The sequence below is a fragment of the Sorex fumeus genome, unplaced genomic scaffold, assembly GCF_029834395.1.
Source record: "Sorex fumeus unplaced genomic scaffold, SorFum_2.1 ptg000122l, whole genome shotgun sequence".
NCBI lineage: Eukaryota > Metazoa > Chordata > Mammalia > Eulipotyphla > Soricidae > Sorex > Sorex fumeus.
The window spans coordinates 54,065,268-54,086,357 of NW_026606179.1; the positions used below are offsets into that span (position 1 = coordinate 54,065,268).

Below are 21,090 nucleotides of genomic sequence, written 5' to 3' on the forward strand. Positions count from 1 at the left end.
CATCCCAAGCCAAACACAACCAAAATAATATATTTTGTATTGTCTGTTATGAAGAACTGCTGAACATGCTTATAAAAAAGTGTTCATATAGGAAACAGTGTGAAAATTGTTCTATTTTGGTAGGAGCCATTAAGACATTCTGTAGGATATCACAACATGTTAAAGTTTGGGTGATGTGAGCTTTGGTATGTATATCTGAAAATGTGTATATATGCATATATATTTATTTCCTTCTATGATTTGTTGCCTACTGTCTGAACCCCATCAAATATGGTGTGGTAATTATGGAGAATGGGAAGGAACTGTCTTATGATGTGTCAAAGCGGCCGTGCAGTCCAGGAATATGTTCACTCATATGTGAGGCTCGGCCCGAGTGTGTGGGGAGCGGCCTTGAGTGTGCTGGTAGTTGGGTTGTGGAGGTTTTGGGCTGCCGGAGTTGGGTCTCTTGGGGTGGGGAGGGCTTTCACCGGCCACCCTCTGGGTGCCCTGAACGCTACTATTTTTTTTCTTTTTGGGTCATACCTGGCAGTGCACAGGGGTTACTCCTGGCTCTGCACTCAGGAATTACTCCTGCCAGTGCTCGGGGGACCATATGGGATGCTGGGACTCGAACCCAGGTTGGCTGCGTGCAAAGCAAATGCCCTACCCACTGTGCTATCACTCCAGCCCTGAATGCTACTCATTTTTAAACTTTCAAATTTTTAATGATTTTGGAACCTTTTTCCTTTTTTTTTTTTTTTTTTTTTTTGGCTGCAGGTGGAGGGGGCACACCCAGTGGGACTTATGGCTTCCTCCTGGCTGTGCACTCAGGGATCATTACTGGTGGAGCTCAGGGGACCATATAGGGTGCTGTGGAGCAAACCAGAGTTTGCAACATGTAAGACAGCTGCATGAACCAGTGTACTAAGCCCCAGAAGTTTTTTTCTAATCATTATAAGGTTTCATAATTAAAATGTTAGTAAGAAATGCTCAATCCCTGTGAATGGTGCTCTCTTTCTCCAGGGAGGATGTTTCTACTTCTGCTGAAATCCTGTGAGCATCAACAGCCCAGACTTGCCTTTTCAGTTCCCTTTCAAGGACTGAGGCCTGTGTCCCAGGAATATCATGATTCTGTGGTGCAGCACTTTGTGGTATAGCCCTGCTGTCCTTTCAGAGATGTGGACAGAGTCATAGTTTCTGCTCTAGCTACTGTATCAGGCCACTACCGACTGTGTGACTGCAAACACTGCAGTTCTACTTCTCACACGTTTGTAGTGAGGACGGTTCAAGTGGGTGAACAGGGTTGCAGCCCTGCTGGAAGTTATATAGGAACATTTTTTTTTCACTATAGCACAAACATATTTTTATGGTTATGAGCACACAACACAAATCATCCAAGCAATAGCTACAAAATAAAAGTCTAAAAAGTTCCAGAGTTTAGATTTCCCAATTTCTTTTTTTTCTTTTTTTTCTTTTTTTTAACTTTTTTTTTTTTTTTTTTGCGAAACACCATGAGGTACAGTTATGGACTTAACAGATTTTTGTGCTTGGGTTTCAGTTATATAACGATCAACTACCCATCCCTCCACCAGTGGCCATTTTCCACCACCACGGGTCCCAGTATCCCTCCCACCCCCACCCCGCCCATCCCACCCTGCCTCGGTGGCAGAGCATTCCCTTTTGTTCTCTCTCTCTCCTTTTGGGTGTTGTGGTTTGCAAGAGAGGCATTGAGTGGCAATAATGTTTGGTCTATAGACTACTTTCAGCATGCTTCTCCCATCCTGGGAGAATCTAGAGGAACATTTCTTTCCTTGCCTTTTTTAGTCTTTAGAATAAATACTAATAGGGGAGAAAGTAGTCTGGTTTTAATCCTATTTTAAGAGAAGATATCATCTCATTTTCTCATCCATTCTACCTTCCATCCCAGTTATTTGTCTCCTCCTGGATTCTGTGCCTGTAAACTCTTCATTAGCATGTTTGATATTGAGTGCCTTATGCACATATTTATTTATACAACTTTAAGTTTATTTTTACAGGGCAGAGGGTTCAAACAACTTTATTCATATTTACTAGGAATAGAAGTCGAGGGTTGCTGCTCTTTTTATCCTGTAGCTTTTAAACTGAGGACCAACATTTCTACTTTCCTTAGTGTTAGGAAGGTTGATGACAATAATTAGCTAATTATAGCAATTAGTGTTTATAGTAATTATCCCTTTTGAGTGTTTATTATGCTCTTGGTTTTAATATTCATAGACATGTATAGTTATTTTTTTTTGCCACTTAGTGACTGTGATGAACTCTTTCCACTGTAGACTTCAAAAATTGACCTGGATCAGGCACTCTTCCAGCCCTTCCCATCAGAAATCATCTTCCAAAACTACATGCCCTGTGAAGTCTATGAGGTTCCGCTGATTTTAAGGAACAATGACACAGTGAGTATCTTCGCTGTACATATGCAGCCATCCCTGGATTTACAAAAATAGGCTAAATAAAAAGGGATCTTATGGGTACTTAGGTGCATTCTATTGTAGACTGAGGAAAATGTGTGGAAAAGACCTTTTGAGTAATCATTCTTTTCTGGAGGGGGTAGAGTGGGATTGGGCCACTCCCAGCAATACACAAGGGCAATGAACCCTGGCAGTGTTCATGTCGGGGATAGAATTGGGGCTGCACCATGCACTCCGAAGGCCTTAACCCACTTTGGATCCTCTTTGGCTAAGCTATGTTGGATTTTTGTTGCTCTGTAGTCAGCCCTGGGGCAGTGCCAACAACAGCAAGTTTCTCTCATGGGCGTTGAATTTCTGTTGATTGAAGGGTTGTCTAGATGAATGTCATGGAGTTCCACCATGAGGTCAGTTGGGCCAGGTGTCATGAAGCACAGGGCATGTTCATGTCTGTCTGTCTTCAGAGTCCCATGTCTTCAGCTGAAGGAGTCATCTCTGCTCAGATGAGTCATGGTTGTTGAGTTCATGCTTCTTTATTCTTCATTCTTGAAAATGAATATAGATCTCTTCCTTTTCTATTTTTGTTTTTGGGCCACATACAGAGATACTTAGGGTTTACTCCTGTCTTTGTGCTCAGGGATAACTCCTGGAGGTGCTCAGAGGGCCACATGGGTGCTGGGGACTGAACTCGGGATGGTTGCTTACAATGCAAACATCCTACCTACTGTGCTATCTCTCTGGCCCCAGATGCCTTCTTTTTATATCTCCCCCTTCTATATTAGTGGCCTTTAGATTTCATTTGAGTCTTCTCTCACTGTCCATGCATTGTCCTTTGAGGGTGATGACTGAAGATGTCCTCACCATCCATTTGCTTTTCATGTTAGAGATCAATTAGGTTTTATTTCAAGGAGAGGTATCAAGTGCCCTGAAAATTACCTTTCACCTAACAGGCATGAACAAGAGAATTCCACACATACAGGTCAGTGTACAGCGTGGCCAAGGGTGCGAGTATAAGCAGAGTGTGGGGAGGTACCGGACTTGAAGTGAGGAGACAGGTCAGAATCTGTACAAGACTTGGGATTGTGGAGACATATTCTAGAAGAGGCAGAAATGAGAAATAAGTGAAGCCTCTGCGAGAAACCAGTCCACCGGAGCAGTACAGGGGCTCTTGAACGAGTCGTCAGGCCTGCAGAGTTCAGGGCGGGCCTAGGGACAGCACGGAGACACTGGAGAAAATGGCATATTTAATTCTTTGTGGCTGGAGTGTCAGCAAAAAAGCTCCAGGGGAAGAAGCTAAAAGTGTCTACAGGGAGAAGAAATTCTTCCAGGTATCCAGGCTTAAATCCCTGCAAAGACCATGTAAGGATCAAGTGTGTTTACTGACAGTGGATGGTCTGAGGCCATGGTACAGGAAAGTGTAATTTTTGCTGTTGATCTAGTTATTAGTGTTATTGGCATTGTCCCAGTTTTTAACACACAGCTATACTCTGGCCTGGTGTCATAGAGCACGTTATAAATGACACTGAGGCCCATGACCAGAAGCTGTTCCCTTCCTACAGACTCGCTTTTATTTCTCTGCCCTCCCCGCCTCCACTCTGAAAGTTTAAATTCTCTCTGCATTTTTATGTCCCTTCCTCAGCTGAGTTTCAGCATTCAGGGATGGGACAGTTCTTTTATTCCTTACTTTTCATTTGAGATTTCTCATGAATTACAGTTAACTTTCATCACTTCTTTTTGTTTCTTAAGACAAAACCCTGCCCTTGAGTGTCCATCCCTGACCAGTTTATTTACACTGCCTTTCCTTTCCTACTGGTGGGGTGGGCAAGTCTGGCACCAGCCTGGGGAACTTTGTACCCCTTCCTTTGTCCTTACCTCATGGCACTGGTTACTTAGGGCAACCCTGTGGGAGGAATGGGGTCTGGGCTGAGCCCTGAATCTCAGCCCGTTGCTTGGTGAAGCTGCACCACATGGGGCCTCCTGTTTCTTCAACCATAGCATGGGAGGCTCAAGAAGGCGCAAGACCACGTGAGGATTAAGTATGTTTCCTGTGCAGGAATGCATACTTTCTTCTCAGAGCCTTCTCCTGCACTGGGAATTCAAGCTTAACTCACCAGTGGATAGGGTTTTAAATGATTAAGCAGTTAGTCACTACCGCCACTACCCAGCCGCCGCCACACTCCAGAACACTTTCCGGACCCGCATGGCAGCTCTGGCCGAGATTCAGCACAACTGAAGACCCACAGAACAAGATAAGCGGAACTCTCTGAGACCTTGGACTCAAGGCTCAACGGACCCAGGGACAGAGATTCTGTGCTTGCTCCCACCAACCACAGGTGACAAAGGGATTCTAATCAGGAGCCCCACCCTACCCTGCCCTCTCTGCTTCCACCAACCACCAGAGACCCAGGGATCGGATTGCGCACAGAAGACCCACCCTACCCCTACCGGGACCAGATATATACCCCACTGGCAGACCTCCACTACTGACACTACCTCCACTAGCAAGTCGCTGCTACACTCCAGGATGCTTTCTGGACCCACGCGGCCGCAAAACCACAACACATCATAAGACACTAAATACCCATCTTCCAGAATTGCCGTACCATATTTGATAGGGTTCAAATATGGTAACACCTACGAGGGCAATTAGAGGTCGCCCCAAAAGCCTCTATCCCTCTCGGGAAGGCTGGCAAGCTACCAAGAGTATTCCGCCCACACGGAAGAGCCTGGCAAGTTATCCGTTGTGTATTCGATGTGCCAAAACCAGTAACTACAATGGGTCTCATTCACCTGACCCTGAAGGTTTCACAGACATGGCAGCACTGAGAAGGATGAGACAGGAGAGGCCGATAAAATCTCAAGGCCGAACTAGGCTGCCACAACGGAGGAAGACAAAAATGATTGTCTGTACTTTCAATGCACGTACGCTAGCATCAGATGCATCCATCGAGGACCTGATGGTACAAGCGCGAATGATCAAGTACGACATCATTGGTCTGACTGAGACAAGAAGGCACGAATCTCACCATGCCATTTTCGACACTGGAGAAGAATTGTTCCTCGGAACATGCGATAAAAGAGGTGTCGGAGGCTTCGGTGTCCTTGTCAACACAAACTTGGCCATGAGCATTGATTCATTCGAATGCCTAACAACCGAATTGGACTTTACATTTGAAAAGATGTGGCTCACTGCCGGCAGTTTCTATCTTCGTTGTCTACGCACCAACATCTCATTATGATGAAAGAGAAATTGAGAAGTTCTACATGGAGCTGGAGAAGTTCTATAAAGAAGACCACACCTTCTACAAGATCATTGTGGGTGATTTTAATGCCAAGATAGGACCGAGAAGATCAGCTGAAGAACTTCACATCGGGACCCATGGCCTAGAATGGAACGAACAGGGTGAGAGACTGTCTGAGTTCATCATGTCGACCAAGACCATCCATGGTAACTCACAGTTCCAGAAGGCAGAATCTAAACGTTGGACATGGGAGTCTCCCGGTGGACGATTCCACAACGAAATAGACCACATCATATTCAATCGACGGTTTTGCCTGACCGATGTCACTGTTGTCCCAAAATTCTGAACGGGATTGGACCACCGTCTCCTTCGTGCAAAATTCTACTTCACAGAGTGGGGAGAAAGGGCTGCAAAGTTTAAAAAGAGAACTGCCAGAACGACCACCAACTGGGAGCTCTTTGGCACTATTGCGGCAACGTGGGAAGATGCCATTGTTGACAACATTGACGAGGAATATGATCGACTGGTACAGCACCTCCATGATTGTGTGAGGAACGCCAAGAGAGAGCTAGCCACAAAAAAACGCCTGTCTTCGAAAACTCTTGAGCTTATTCGCCAGCGTGGTTTGGTGCATGCCTCAGGCAACTGCAAGCTAAAGTCCGAGCTCGCAAAGTAGTGCAGAGATGTGATCAAGGAAGACCTCAAAGAGAGAAGAGCAGAAGTGCTGGTAGATGTGGCAGAAGCTGGGAAAAGTATTCGTAACGCCCGCCTGTCCTTTGCCAACTACAAGACCAAGATGACTGCCCTCCGATGTCCTGATGGATCCATCACATCCTCCAGAACGGCAATGGAGAAGATTATCCATGACTTCTACTCAAATCTCTTCGATAGCCATGTCCACTTGCCGACATACCAAATTCCACAGGATGGATATGTCGTTCCCAACGTTCTCCCTTCCGAAATCCGACACGCCATTCCGTCAGTAAAGAAACAAACAGCACCGGGCCCAGACAAGGTCAGACCCGAACACCTGAAGAACATGCCGTCAGTACTCATCAATACACTGGCTCAGTTTTTCACACGCTACCTGTCTGAATGCAAGGTTCTGTCCCAATGGAAAACCAGCAGGACCGTACTACTGTTCAAGAAGGGAGACATCCATGACATTGGCAACTATCGCCCGATCTGCCTATTGTCTGTCATCTACAAGTTGTTCACTCGAGTCATCCTAAATAGGATTGACAGAACACTAGATGAAGGACAACCATGCGAGCAAGCCGGGTTCCGCAAAGGATTCAGCACCATCGACCATATCCACACAATAACCAAGCTCATTGAGGTTTCTTGGGAGTTCAAGATGCCGCTCTGTTTAACGTTCATGATTTAAAGAAGGCCTTTGATTCTGTTGAGATGGAAGTGGTCATTGAAGCCCTAGCCAATCAGGGCATTCAAGCCCAATACATCAAGATCCTCCGTGAGCTGTATTGCGGATTCACTACCAGGATCTCACCATTCTACAAAGAAGTAATCATTGATGTCAAGAGAGGGGTTTGGCAGGGTGATAGCATTTCACCGAAACTCTTCAGTGCCACCCTCGAGAACATCATGGGATGACTGGAATGGGAAGGAATGGGAATGAAGATAGATGGTCGGCAACTGCACCACCTCCGCTTTGCTGATGACATTGTTTTAATAACACCAAACATCAGCCAAGTGGCACAAATGCTGGCCGACTTTGACCGTGAGTGTGGAAAGGTAGGACTACAGCTGAATCTTACAAAGACAATATTTATGAGAAACAGCCTCGTTCCTGATGCCCCATTCGCTCTCAGCGGAATGACTGTCTCCGAATGCAACAGCTATGTGTACCTAGGTCGAGAAGTCAACATGACAAATGACCTGGCACCTGAGCTGCGCAGGAGGAAGAGAGCGGCTTGGAATGCCTTCAAGAACATCGAAGAAATAGCTAAGAGGACAAAGAACCTCCGGCTCTGGGCACATCTCTTTGATTCCACTGTTCTTCCTGCATTAACATATGCCTCAGAGACCTGGGCCCTACGCAAACAGGATAACGCTATTCAGGTCTCCCAAAGAAGAATAGAAAGAGCTATGCTTGGAATATCACATTTCACTCAAATGAGAGAAAGAATCCGGAGTTCCTACAATTGTCGATGATCAAAAATCAGGGACGCTGTCTCGTTTGACAAGGTGTCAAAAATCAGATGGGCTGGTCACGTAATGAGATTTAAAGACGACTGCTGGACTAGAGCTGTTACCGACTGGATTCCACGGGATGTCAAAAGATCGCGTGGCCGCCCACCTACCAGATGGTCAGACTTCTTCATCGTTCAAGATCATGAATGATCGATTTGAGGCTCTTCATGTTCCCAGAGCGAACAGATGCCATTGGGCTACACTATCATGTGACAGGGACAAATGGAGACATTACTGGTGCCCGCTCGAACAAATCGACGACTAACGGGAAGTTAAGTGATTAAGTGAAGCAGTTAGTTTTGGCAATAGTTATCTTGACATAAAATGAGCAAAGATTTGTAATCCCAACAAATAATCATAGATAGTATTGGTGAAAAAATTCAAGTTAAATACGTGGATTGGTTACTTTGAGTATGGCCTCTCACTTTCCCACTGAGGAAACAAGTGCAAGGGTAGGATGGGTGTTCTGTAAACCACAAAGCCTGTGTGTGGCCCAGGCTTCTGGTTCCTATGCCCAGTTTCCATCTCTCCCTGTGGTTTCTCCTGCAGATTCCAAGGATGGTGAAAGTGGTCGAGGAGAGCTCACCTTACTTTAAAGTCATCAGCCCCAAAGATGTCGGTCACAAAGTAGCTCCTGGCGTGCCATCCACATTCAGAGTCCTCTTCACACCAGAGGAGAACAAGGTAACAGCATTAATGGGCATTTATTGGTTGAATACTGTCACCAGCAGTTTGTGATTCTGAATCTTCACAAAGCTGGTGGTGGGATTCGCTGCGCTGTTGTGGGGAGGGTATTGTTGGTGCTGATGGTGTTGAGAATCTGGTTGTTTTTATTGGTGGTGGCGGAGGTCTGTCTCCCCACTCGGGATGGGGGAAAGAATTGTCAAACAGTGCTGAAGGCCAAATCGAGCTGTCAATAGTTGGGCTATAAAGATACCTCCTGGAAGCTGCCTCAACTTACTGATTGTACACTGTCTATTTAGAATAGGGTTTCCCAGGGCTCCCACCCCGACCCCAGGTGCTGGAACAATCTTGGGAGGCAGTAGTAGACTCAGGTGCAACTGGAGGCAGGGTTCTCTCTTTGCTCGCTAAAGGAGATTGCCAGGAGTTGCTGAATGATTTATTTCTCTGAAAAGGCTTTCATAGGCAAATAAAGTAGGGAAATCTGCCCTAGAGGGACACCAAAAAGCAAAGGTGTGGTCCTGAACTGAGAGGAAGAATAACGATCATGACTACTGAGAAGTTGAGCACTCTCGTTGTTGTATCTCTCCTCCCCAAATTCCAGTCAGTTCGGAAGAGACCCAATATCCAAATATTGACCATGTTACCAGAAATCATTAATGGTAAGGAATGCGTCCAGAACCTGAGACCAGGTGGGGTCTCCTCCTGCGCCCCAGTAGCTAATCCTTATGAGGGACTGATCTCACCTGGAGCCCCTCCCCTGCCTAGCGCTGTCTGCACACAGGCAGACTAGGAAGGGCCCCGGCTCACAGGGGACCATTTCCTCACAGCAGAAGCACTTTATGCTGTTGAAGGCTTGAGACTCTTGTTCCTTCCCAGGCTCTAGTCAACCCCAGAGAGTTCAGCTCCTCCCAGAAGAGGCAGCAAAGGGGACTATGAGTGGATGTTCCTTCTTGGCCCTTCTGTAGGTTGAGCTTTCTCATATTCCAGCATGACTGAGGAGTGAAGATAGGAAATAAGTCAGAACAACGACAGTAGTCCAACAGAATATCATGACTTACATGTTATTAACACTGTGTGTGCTTACCTTTATTGTGCCATTACTGTTGAATCTAACAGTTTAATGGAGTCAGAGAACACAGACTTTGAATCCCTGCTTCATTACTATGTATATTCATTAGTGCAGCTATTGTTACCACCTTTCCTGTTTTGATTACTGTAGAGGATCCCTACTTTTTTGAAGAGAATACTAGGGGATTGAGGGTGGGCTCTGAGTCCTGTGAGTATCACTAGCATCACTGTAGTGAGGGTCAGAAATCACCGCATCGTATAATTGCTGCTGAGTCTGCCACTTAGCATTGTGGTGTCTTAGGCAGTGTTGATGGGCCTATACTTTTGTTGGAGTACTATTAAAATTAATAAAAAGATAAAGAGCTCCAGAAATAGTGCTTTTTGTTACAAGTTATTGAAGCATTCCTTCTTAAAATAAGGCTTTATTCCTGAATACTGTCTGTGAAGAGAAGGGTACCTGAGTTTAATTTAGGTATCAAATTTTTGCATTCATTATGTACAAAACTGATTATAAGCCTTGTAAAGCCTGCTGAACAGATGCTGGCTTCTCTTAATATTTTTCTGCTCTGAAGGAAATGTATTTTATTGGATTAATATTGTATCTGCAGGTATAAAAAGGGACACATGATACTTTCTGAGGAGGGAGAATGTTCTAGGTTGTGATTGCTGTATGTATTACACAGTCAAACTCAGTCAAAATGTAATATTTATGATTTCATTGTATATATATATAATCCACCTTAAAAACTATAAAACTATGATAGTAATAATAGAAGGGAGAGTAGGGCAAGATGAGGTCAGAATGTTAATCATGACTGAATCTGGGTGATGGATACTTTGGAATTTGTTGTACTGTTCTCCTTTCTTTGTAGATATTTAAATTTTACCCTAATCAAAAGCGGAAATAAAAGAGAGGTTTATTACAACAAATACTGAAATGTATTTGTTTATGCAACAAATACTTGAAGTGTGTTTACCGTTGTTGGTGTTTGAAAATATGAAATGCTCACATTCCTATGAAGGTTTATTACTTTGTTTTATGGTTCTTCACCTTCTTTCCAGCTTTTTGATTCCATTTATCCAACATTTGGATCTTTGGGGGAGATCCCTAGTTAATAAAAGAAAGTGTTGTCAGTGGTGAAAGCAAGCAGGCTGTGGTGAATGTGAAATAACACAAGAAAATTCTGGTGTTGAAATGAAGTAAAAATGAACAGTATAATTAACAGTATTGTAAATCCCAGTATTTCAAATATTTTTTTTAAATATTTGCAAGTTAGCAAAAGCCACACACCTACCTAAGGGGGCAAGGAGTGAAAATAATGGCAGCCTGGTGGTGATTCTTGAGGTTTTGTGTTGACTTTGGGCCATCTGCTACAATATCATTTAGAGAATTTCTCTAAACTCAGAAAATTTCTCTAAATTCAGAAAACTCTAGTTTCTTGTTTGACCACTGGTTGGACAGTCATGGTAGGTGTCTGGGGATGCTCCCTCTGCTTGTCTTGGTCCCCTATTCCAGAAAAGATCCTTTTGCACTGGTGCCATGGGCAGGGCCTGACTACCAGTGGATCTTCATGACATCGGGACATCTGCTTTCTCATTTCAATTGGAAGGCCAACAGGGCTGTACAGGGGCTGGCCAGTGAGGGCCAGTCATGCTGTTCTTCCTGCTGTTCCAGAATGCAGCAGAGGAGTACATAGAGCCAGATTTATTTTGGGAAAAATAGAAGTCAATCTTTTCACCATGTTGCATTTTCTCCAGTTGGCCAACTTGTCTCCATGTTCCTTCAGTTGTCCACAGTGGAAGCCAGTGCTCACTTGTCCTTTTCCTCCTTATCCCCTGCTGATCTGAGCCCACTCCATTCTCATTTCTCTCCTCACATCTGGACGGAGAGATATGTAAATTGCAGCATGCCACAGCTTAATAAGCCCGTTCCCTTTCAATCGGATTTTCAGTGCCCATGTATATTAGCATGTCGAAGATGATAATGCAATTTACATTTCCCCTGTCATTTATTAATCTTGCTTCCTGGGGATTTAACTTGTTAAGAATGCCAAATACTCAGATAACAGGTGCAGCAAATTCACTTTTGCTTTCCTTATCTCTCTTTGCACAGACTTACAAATGATTGTACATATTATTAATCTAATAATTCTAGTATATATTATGTATTGTACAAATATAATAGTCAGTGTTATCATGAAATAACACAAGAAAATTCTGGATTTTGCCATTTTTTCTTGGATCTTAAATTTTTCTCTTTGCTACTGAAAGGAATTGAAAATCATCGGGCTTGCATAGGGAAGCAGACCTGGGTCTTTCCTTGGACTCAAAGAAAGCCTGACTACAGCACTGTCATCATATGGAAATGGGTTAGTAACTCCCATTTGGATGCAGGTTACTGGACAGATGCAGTTTTTGTTGTTGTTATTGGGGGATCACACTCAGCTGTGCTCGGAGCTTTCCTCAGCTCTGAGTCTGAACACAGATTCCTGAGAATCGCTTCAGGCAGGGTTCAAGGGACTTAGTGGGATCATGGGGATTGAGCCCAGATTGGCCACATGCAAGGCAAGCACTCTAGCTGCTGTTCTATAGTTCTAGCTTTTTTGATGGACACAATTTTATGGCTGTTACATTTTAAGAAGGTAATTCATCAAACATTTTCTGATTTGTTACTGCAAAGAAGGTAATTGTTATCTGCTTTCCTGATTAATTTTAATTTTATTATTAATTAAAATTTATTATTTAATATATGACAATTAATTAAATTTTATTATCAAAATTAATTTTAATAAAGTTAAAATTACTTTTAATTTTCCTAATTAAAGGAAAATCTTGATTTAAAGAGAAGTTAAAAATCAAGATTAAAAATCTTGGCTTAAAGAGAAATAGGAAAATATTATTATTTTATATTTCTAGTTGTACAAGCACTGTAGCACTGTCCTCCTGTTGTTCATCGATTTGCTCAAGTGGGCACCAGTAACATCTTACAACAAATTGTGAGACTTGTTGTTACTGGTTTTGGCATATCGAATACATCAGGGGGAGCTTGTCAGGCTTTGCCGTGTGGGCAAGATACTCTTGGTAGCTTGCCGGGCTCTGTGAGAGGGGCAGAGGAATCAAACCCGGGTCAGCAGTGTGCAAAGCAAACACCCTACCTGCTGTGCTAAGATGGAGTAGTTAACTATTAAATGGGGAAAACCATATTGTGAAGTGAGTTTGGGCCACACACAGTGGTCCTCAGGGGCTATTCTAAGCTCTGTCCTTTGAAGTGACCGTGCTGGTGCTCAGGGACCAGATGCAGTAACAGGAATAGAACCAGGGTCAGCTAAAAGGAAGACAAATGCCTTGCACTATCAGTACAGCTCTGGAACAATGTATAAAGATCATGGAGTTATATTATTTTATACCTACTAAGCTGGTAACAAAATAGAAAATATCACAATAAATCACAGTAACAGGTACTGTAATAGATTCCTTTACTTAAATTTTATCTAAAATTTTACCCAAAATTCCTTCACTTTCTTTATTTTGCCTAAAATAAAAATTTAATACTTATTCTTACCACATGCAAGAAGAGAATTCTAAGTACTTCAATGAATAAAAAAATGTAAGTTTTAGAACATTATAATTATTTCATTCATGCCAAGTAAAACTAAGCAGCATACAGGCATTCACACATATTTATGTGTATATTTACATATGTCACATTATACATTAATTACAAAATGGAATATTTTCATTCCATTTTGAAACAAAATGGAATTTAACCACCAGACACCAAGAATTCTATTTGGTTCCACGGCTTTTTACTTAGGATATGCAGACTTTCACAAGGAAGAAACATTTTTCTGGTTTATATTCTGGGGCAAGTTTTTCCTCCCATCTCAGATGGAAATTCTGAGCAACACTGGCTGATTCAAGGGAATGTTCTAGACCTAAAGCATGGACTTTCCTGTAATCTTTCCTCCCTGATTTGTTACTTCACATCCTGCACCACCCTTCTGTGTCATCTCCAGTGACTCATGTTCAACCCTATTTCTTGTGCTCTTTCTCTGAAACATTTCTACCACCTCAGCCTTTACTGTCTTCTATATACCTCTACTGAGGAAACTGATCTCTTCCATCCTTGTTCCTTCCTTTTCCAAACCATACTGGTCTTTCAGTGGAGGGAGATTTAGGGTGCTGATTTTGACCCGAGATACCTCCAAGACCTGGAAGATCCCTTAATTCATCAGCCTCGAGTGTGATCTCTGAAGTCTGCAGGGGCAATGTTGCAGAGCCCCAGATTCATGAGCTGTTTGCTTGAGAAAGAGCATAATGCTGAGTTTGACTTACATGCTGTCCTTTAAATACTCTGCTATGCGACTACTTCAACGACCTTGAAATTCAGAAAATCCACAACGTTTTCAGTTACAGAAGCTTTTGCCAGTTTAACTTGTTGCTATCAAAAAAATTTCCGTAATCAGTGACTTTTGTTGGCACAAAGCTTGATACGGCTTTTTATTTCTCCTGTCTGGAATTATCCTCCCCAGTTAGGGGGTACCACTGTAAGCAGCCCAGGCCAGTGGCTAGTAGGTGAGACATGTGCAGAAATGCATGTTGTGCAAGAATAAGTAGGCCAAAGTTAATGGTCAAGAAAATGTTAAGAAGTGTTTTTAGTTTGAGGATGGGCTGCTGCTGATTTTAAAAGCAGTGTCTAAAAGCAAGGCTCAAATGACTTTTTCTGTCACCTGATGCATAAGACATTAACTTTCCCAAACCCTTTAAGCCAGGAGAAAGATGCCCAGGTCTTCTCTAAGAGGGGTTTTCCTTTCACTCATCCTCTCTCACTACTTACCAGCTTTCTGGAATTCATAGGTGCTATTTTATAATAAGGCTAATTGAGGATCTTAGGGATTCTCTTTATGAAGAACTCTTGCTAATGTAGCATCTGAAAAAAAAGTAATAAAAATTAATAAGATTCTTCCACTCACTTTGTGCCAGGCCAATTTTATGAGCTGGCATCCAGCGGAGAACCAATTCCAGTCTTCATGAAGCTGTGTTCCTCAATGAATAAACAAATGTCAGATATTCACTTGGTGGAAGACAGTATGGTTTGGGGGGAACTAGGGGAGCCCTGCAAATTTTTCTCTCTAAGAGGAGGACCCAGGAAGACTTCCCCAAAGAGGTGACATTTGGGCAGAGAACTAAATTAAGCCCTAAAAACATGTGAGCTATTTGTCTGGGATAGGGAACCACAAGCATAAAGATCCCAGGCTGGCAGAGTGCAGGCAGGTGGCTGGGCAAGTGGCAGCTGAGTTCTCTGGAGTACGAGATGGGGAGAGCTCTTAGGAATCACACAGAGCAAGAGAGGAAACCACCGGAAGGGAAATCTTTTTGTTTTCATTTTTTGTTTGATTTTGTTATAGAAGCTCTCTCCCAGGAGATAAGGTCAAGAGACTGATATATCGAACACCCCAAACTTCCTGTATCTCAGGGAATAACTAGTCTCACTTCGCCATTCTCTTCCCCAAAGCAAGTCACAAGCTTGTATTTCAGCTACAAACAATTATTTGCCTTAAGATAAGGATCCTTTGAAAATGAATATATTCACCATATTATTATGCCTTAAAAATGGCATTAGCCCATGACACCATCTCATAGCCAGTTTACATGAAAGATCCAGCTAATGTCCTGGTCATATTTCCACTGGGATCTTTAGACTACTCCTCTGTCCCTATTGTTTTGTGTAAGCTATTAGTTCTAGACATGTGATCAGATTTCTGGTTGATCTGTTTTGGGTAGTAACAGTTCTTAAGTGATGTGGTAATTGCTGTTGCACCTTATCAAGGGACATAGAATGGCTATTGCTATGTTTGTTTTGTTTTTGCAACGTCCTACTGAGGATTCTGAACTATCCATCATCCAGGATAAACAGGGCAAGTGCTCCATCCCTCTGCTGATGGGTTTTACGATCTCTCTGGTTGCTGCACAGAGAATACTCTGAAGGGGGAACGAGGTGCAGCTGCTGCTCTTGACATTCCTTTCCTCTTTCCTTGTTGGTCAGAAAATCTGCATCTACGTTGTAAGAAAATCTGAAATAAGATTGCCTTTCTCCCTCCTCCTTTGCATTTCCCAGACCAACCATTTGGCCAGTGAGGTTTGAGCAGGCTTCCCTCTGCTGAGAACAACAGGCAGGTGCTCTCTGATTCTGGCCTGCAGCTTCTCACCCTGAGCTGGACCCACTCAGCACTGTGGATGACAATGAAGATGGATGCTCTATGCTGAAATGGGGAACAGGGAATGAGGGGTGCTCTGGCAGCAGTGGGTGCCCCACTGCTTGTTGGGAGAGAAAGGAACATCTAGATATCTAGTTTGAGCCATTCTTATTTTGTTCTATTTCCTGTTATATGCAGTAGACCCAAACCCTGGCTATTACCAGAGCAAGAGCTGTTCAGGGGAAAGCTGAGAATGATTTAGACCAGAATGGTGACTGTGGCAGTGGTAAGAGATGGGTGGAGAAGGTGTTCTAGTTTTATGGCAAAGCTGTTAGGATTTGCTGGTGGGGCTGGTGAAGAAGGCATGAGGAAGAAAAAGAGTCTGGCTGAACTCAGTATTTTGTCAGTGGCACTATTAAAGAGATAGGGACCAAGGGAAAAAAGTGGGCTTGGGAGGTTGGGGGTTGTACAGTTTTGGGTGGGGAATCAATATGTCTTTTATATGTGAATTTTGAGCTTCTTTTTAGATATTGAAGTGGCCTTGTTAAGTATGCATCTAGATGCAAGGATTTGCAGGAAAGGGGAGATGTGGGGGCCAGAGAGAAATATTTGAAAACTCTAAAGGTATGGATGTTTCTGTTCATCAGGGGGCAATAAGATGGTGATGGGAGGAGGAAACGTAGGTAGAGAAGAGGCTGGGAAGGGGAAGGGACCCAATCAGATGACTTCAAGAAGAGGCAGTGGTGACGTGGGAGGGAAACCAGGAGATAGTGTGCTCTGGTCTTCATTCCAAGTGGATAAAGTATTTCAAAACGGAAGCAGAGACCAGCTGTGTCCCTAGCTCTGAAGAGTAGACTCAAATACAGATGTGGAATCAGCCTTTGGATTTGCCAAAGTCCTAGTGACTTTGGGGAAGCATTGCCATGAACTAGGGGGTCAGAAGCCCACTGGGGTGGACTGAGGAGAGAATATGGAGTGAGGAGGTGGTGATTTAGAATATGAGTAATGCCTGTGAAGAGTGTTGCTGCGTGGCGAGATTGGGGAAATGGGGCTGTAGCTTGAGGTGGGTTTGGGAGTCATGATAGCTTATTTAATTTTTAAGGGGAGGATATTCAAGCCTGGGTACAAGTGGGTGTGTTAATGATTAATAACGATGGAAACTGGATCCTTCAGGGAAGCCCTGGTGTAGTGAGGACGGAAATCTAGCTCACAGGAGAGGGATGTAGAAATGAAGGCAGAGTCTATGGCTACAGAAGCAGGCAATTGGTCAACTTAAGAGGAACTTAGAAAGCAATAGAATGAATGAGCAGAGTACTTTTGTTTATTTTGACACCACACCTGGCAGTGCTCAGGGCTTACTTCTGGCTCTGAGCTCAGGGATCACTCCTGGTGGGGTTAGAGGGACCTTCTGGTGTACTGGGGATCAAACCCAGGTCAGCCATGTGCAAGAAAGTATCCTACCTGTTTTACCATCTCACCGGCCTTTAAACAATCATTTACATAAAATCTCGAATAACTACATTATCTTTGTGTACTTAGGGCAATGGTGGTTAGAGTTAATTTGGAAGTCTCGGTACTCATTTCATGCAAAAATCAGATATTTCTCTATTGAAGATGAGAAAAGTTGATCCTATTAGGAAGCTGAGAGTGATACCAGTAAATCTGGACGAGTCAGAGCCTGGGAAGACAGCCCGGGATACCTGCCCAGACGCATCTTTAAACTGTGCAGGGCTTTAGAATGGATTCTTACTTTTATGAGGCAAATTTCAGATTGAGAGCTACTGTGTAATAAATACTCTTCACTGGCTAAGGAGCTTGCAGCATTTCCCAGGGACACTATCAGAAGTCCCAATCAGATCAGGTTTTCTGTGTATTAACCATTCCGCCATCAAGTCAGGAGGGAAAGAAGACTGGAATAGGACTTGCCCTTGGAATGCCTTATGATTTCTTTGATGCAGTAAAAGGCATAATTTTCTTTTCTTTCTTTCTTTTTCTTATCTGTTTTTTAGTTTTTTTAAATTGAATCACTGTGAGGTAGCCCATTTCAAAGTTATTCATGATTGGGTTTCAATATACAGTGTTCAAGCACCAATATTCCCAGTTTCCCTCCCAACACCCCCAACTCCCCCCTCCCCGCCCCGACCTACCCTTAGCCTACCTCTATGGTAGGCACCTTTCTCTTCTCTCTCTCTAAAGCATAATTTTATTTTATCTGAGTGTTTAAAGGACAGGATTATGGCCATGTCTGCTTTCTATCAGGGGTGAGTATAAAAAATCGAGATTCACTCCTTAACTTTCCCCAAAGAAAAAGCTGCCATGGTCAATTCAACTGCTGGCTTTTGGAAGCATCTGGGAGAGGGGTGGTGAGAAGGAAGCTAATGGCCAAAAAGAGAACTGACGCCTCAGCTAGATCAAGTTGTTATAGAGGATGAGATTTTAAGGAGTGAAGTAATTCATGGTGGAGTCTCTCTCCATAGCAGAAAGAGCACAGAATAAATGGGAGCTGGTGAGTCTGAAGCCAAGCCCAGTGTAAGCAGATATATCAACCCAGGGGATTGCTTCCCAGAAGGCAGGCTGTGTCCCCCAGCACAGTACACAATGGTATATTACATAATCTCATAGTCATCGAAACATACAGTCAAGTTAAATAGAGAACTTCAGGAATTGGAGCACTTTAAATGAGTTGTTTTTTTTAACTTATTTTTAAAAAACAATTTCCCTATTCTCTTTTATGAGTGCTTGAATTGATTGTGAGCAAGACTTCTAATTCGTATCCACCCTCAGATCTTCCTCAATTGGAAATCCAAAAAGCTTTTTGAATATTTTGATATGCTCCTTAAACTTACTTTTAGCTTTTTTTAAATTCCCTATTGAGCAAGGTAGAGAATTGTAAGAAGAGAATTAAGTGAGAGAAATTACTGTGGGGTTGCCTCCCATTTTGGCTTTATCAGTCTCTTTTGTTCTCTCTCTCCAAACCTCAGTCAATATTCAATCTCCACAGGTGCAAAGAATGTCTTAATTCCCAGCAAAACCTCTGCTTGCTGAGTCTGATCGCCTCAGAAAAAAATGAAAACATACTTATCTCTTCAGGATCTTGCTGTAATCAGCGAGACTCTTTCATTGTTGAGTTCTGCAGGATTTCCTGGGATCAAGTATGTTTTATGTAATGTGTACTTCAGTCAGAATAGCCAAACTTTGAGCCTAGGACTGCCATCCAGAGACCAGTCAATCGAAGAGTTCAGAACGCATCAACTCAATTTTAACTTTTAGGAATACTGTCATTAATCCTTAATTATTGGCTCCTAAGGCACCTTGGAACCTCTGTGTCTTCAGGTCTGCTGGCCAAAACCAAGCTGCTCCATCTCTCCTGACTAAGCCCTTCCAGAGTCACCTCCTCTGGGATACCTCTTAAGTTGATAGAACCCCTTAATCCCGTCCCAACATTTTTGTTCAATCTTGTTTTATTTTCTTCAAAACCCTGGTCATTTCCTAAAAGTATCTTATTCTAATATGATGCCTATACCAGAGCTACTATTGTTAATGCATAAGGAAATGCAAGTTGACTTTTCCCTATGTGCCTCTCACAAACCAATGTATCACTGGTTAAGTTTTTTCCACCTCTACCCAACATGACAGGACTCATTTGGCTGAAGCTTGCAAATGTTTCTTGCCTGTGACTTTTTGTAGGTGCTGTCAGTGCCATGGGAAGAATCCTTGTTGACCTGAGTGAGACACGGCACAGGCAGACAGAAACTCAATAAATAGGCCAAGTGCACATCAGATGGCTCTGGGGGAAATGAAACCAAACCAAAGGGGTGGTGCAGAAGCAGAGAGCAGTAGTGAGGGAATGGATTTAGGATGGGGCAGGGTTGTGAGCTGGACTTCAGCTGGCAGAGAGGAGAAGGTGGGCATATATGAGAAAAGCCCTCCCCCTTCCCACTTGGGCAGATGCATGTGGAGCCAGAAGACTGGACTTGACCCCAGCCCTAGTTCTGCCCCTGGGATCTTCTTCTTTCAGGGTATAGGCAGTGGCACTAGCTGGGGCATTTAGTTTGGGACATGGAGGTTTTCATTCCATGAAATGCTACCCGAGCAGCTGGGTGTGAGTTTGGAGTTAGGGAGTGAGAGAGACTTTGCAGTTAAAAGGTCTCTGAGCACATTCCCAGCTATTATATCTTCACATGGTGTATGTTGGTGCCACCTCTGAGGGCACTGGTTCTGAACCACTGGTCCATTATCTGTGCTGGTCCACAGATATAGGAAAGTTGGAAACTACTGGTCTGTCATGGTGCTTACAAGTGCCAGCCCATGGAGCAGTCCGTGGACAGGTGCCAGGCTGCAGGTATACAACGGTTGAAGAATAGAGTCAGAGAGTATGCATGCCTTCTCTACCCATCCATGGCCACTGGCATCACCATGCCAGTTCACAAAGATCTGCATCTGGTATTCTCACACCTAGCACAGTGCCTGGGACTGGAACACTTTATAAACACAGGAGAATGACAAACTAATTATGGATCATCGCTTACGTTCATCCTGTGTGTTTTATAGACACTGGATTTATGGCCAGTCTATACCTCTACCTCCATTTTTAGACATTCCATTCCTACTCAATGACAAACGTTCAGAGATCCTTTAGTCAAGTTATTAAGCTTTTTAAAACCTCTATCCCTGAATATCATTTACTACTTGGTTTTTTAAAAAAACTTAAATTCACAGTAGACTTTCCATTCATGGAGATGGTGATGCATCTAACACACTCACTGAAATAAAGAAAAATAACCCTGGTATAGAGAACACATGTCTATCATAGGGACTTCAGAACTTCTAAAGGGGATTCTTGAAGGAACTTTCCCTCTACATTGAATTGTGCTTGTTGGTGAGGATTTATATGGAACCTTTTCTTTGCTACACTAAAGTACGAGTTCAATTTTTCTATCTTATGAGATGACAGCAGCCCAGACAAGGTCATACCTGAACACCTGAAGAATCTGCCATTAGTACTCTTCAATACACTGGCTCAGCTCTTCACACGCTACCTGTCTGAATGCAAGGTTTCGTCCCAATGGAAAACCAGCAGGACTGTACTACTTTACAAGAAGGGAGACATCCATGACATTGGCAACTATTACCCGATCTGCCTGTTGTCTGTTGTCTATAAGCTGTTCACTCAAGTCATCCTGAATAGGGTTTGCAGAACACTAGATGAAGGAAAACCATGCAAGCAAGCCAGTTTCCAAAAAGGATTCAGCACAATCAACC

At 43.3% G+C, this 21,090-nt stretch overlaps 1 protein-coding gene across 1 annotated transcript in view; it reads left to right on the forward strand.

Moving 5' to 3' along the window:
• Positions 1-21,090, forward strand: part of HYDIN (HYDIN axonemal central pair apparatus protein) — a 281,658-nt gene that overhangs the window by 35,575 nt on the left and 224,993 nt on the right. Inside the window, exons 4-5 of the mRNA XM_056137053.1 lie at positions 2,292-2,411; positions 8,429-8,563. Of these exons, the coding sequence (XP_055993028.1) occupies positions 2,292-2,411; positions 8,429-8,563 (255 nt within the window). The remainder of the gene's footprint in view (positions 1-2,291; positions 2,412-8,428; positions 8,564-21,090) is intronic.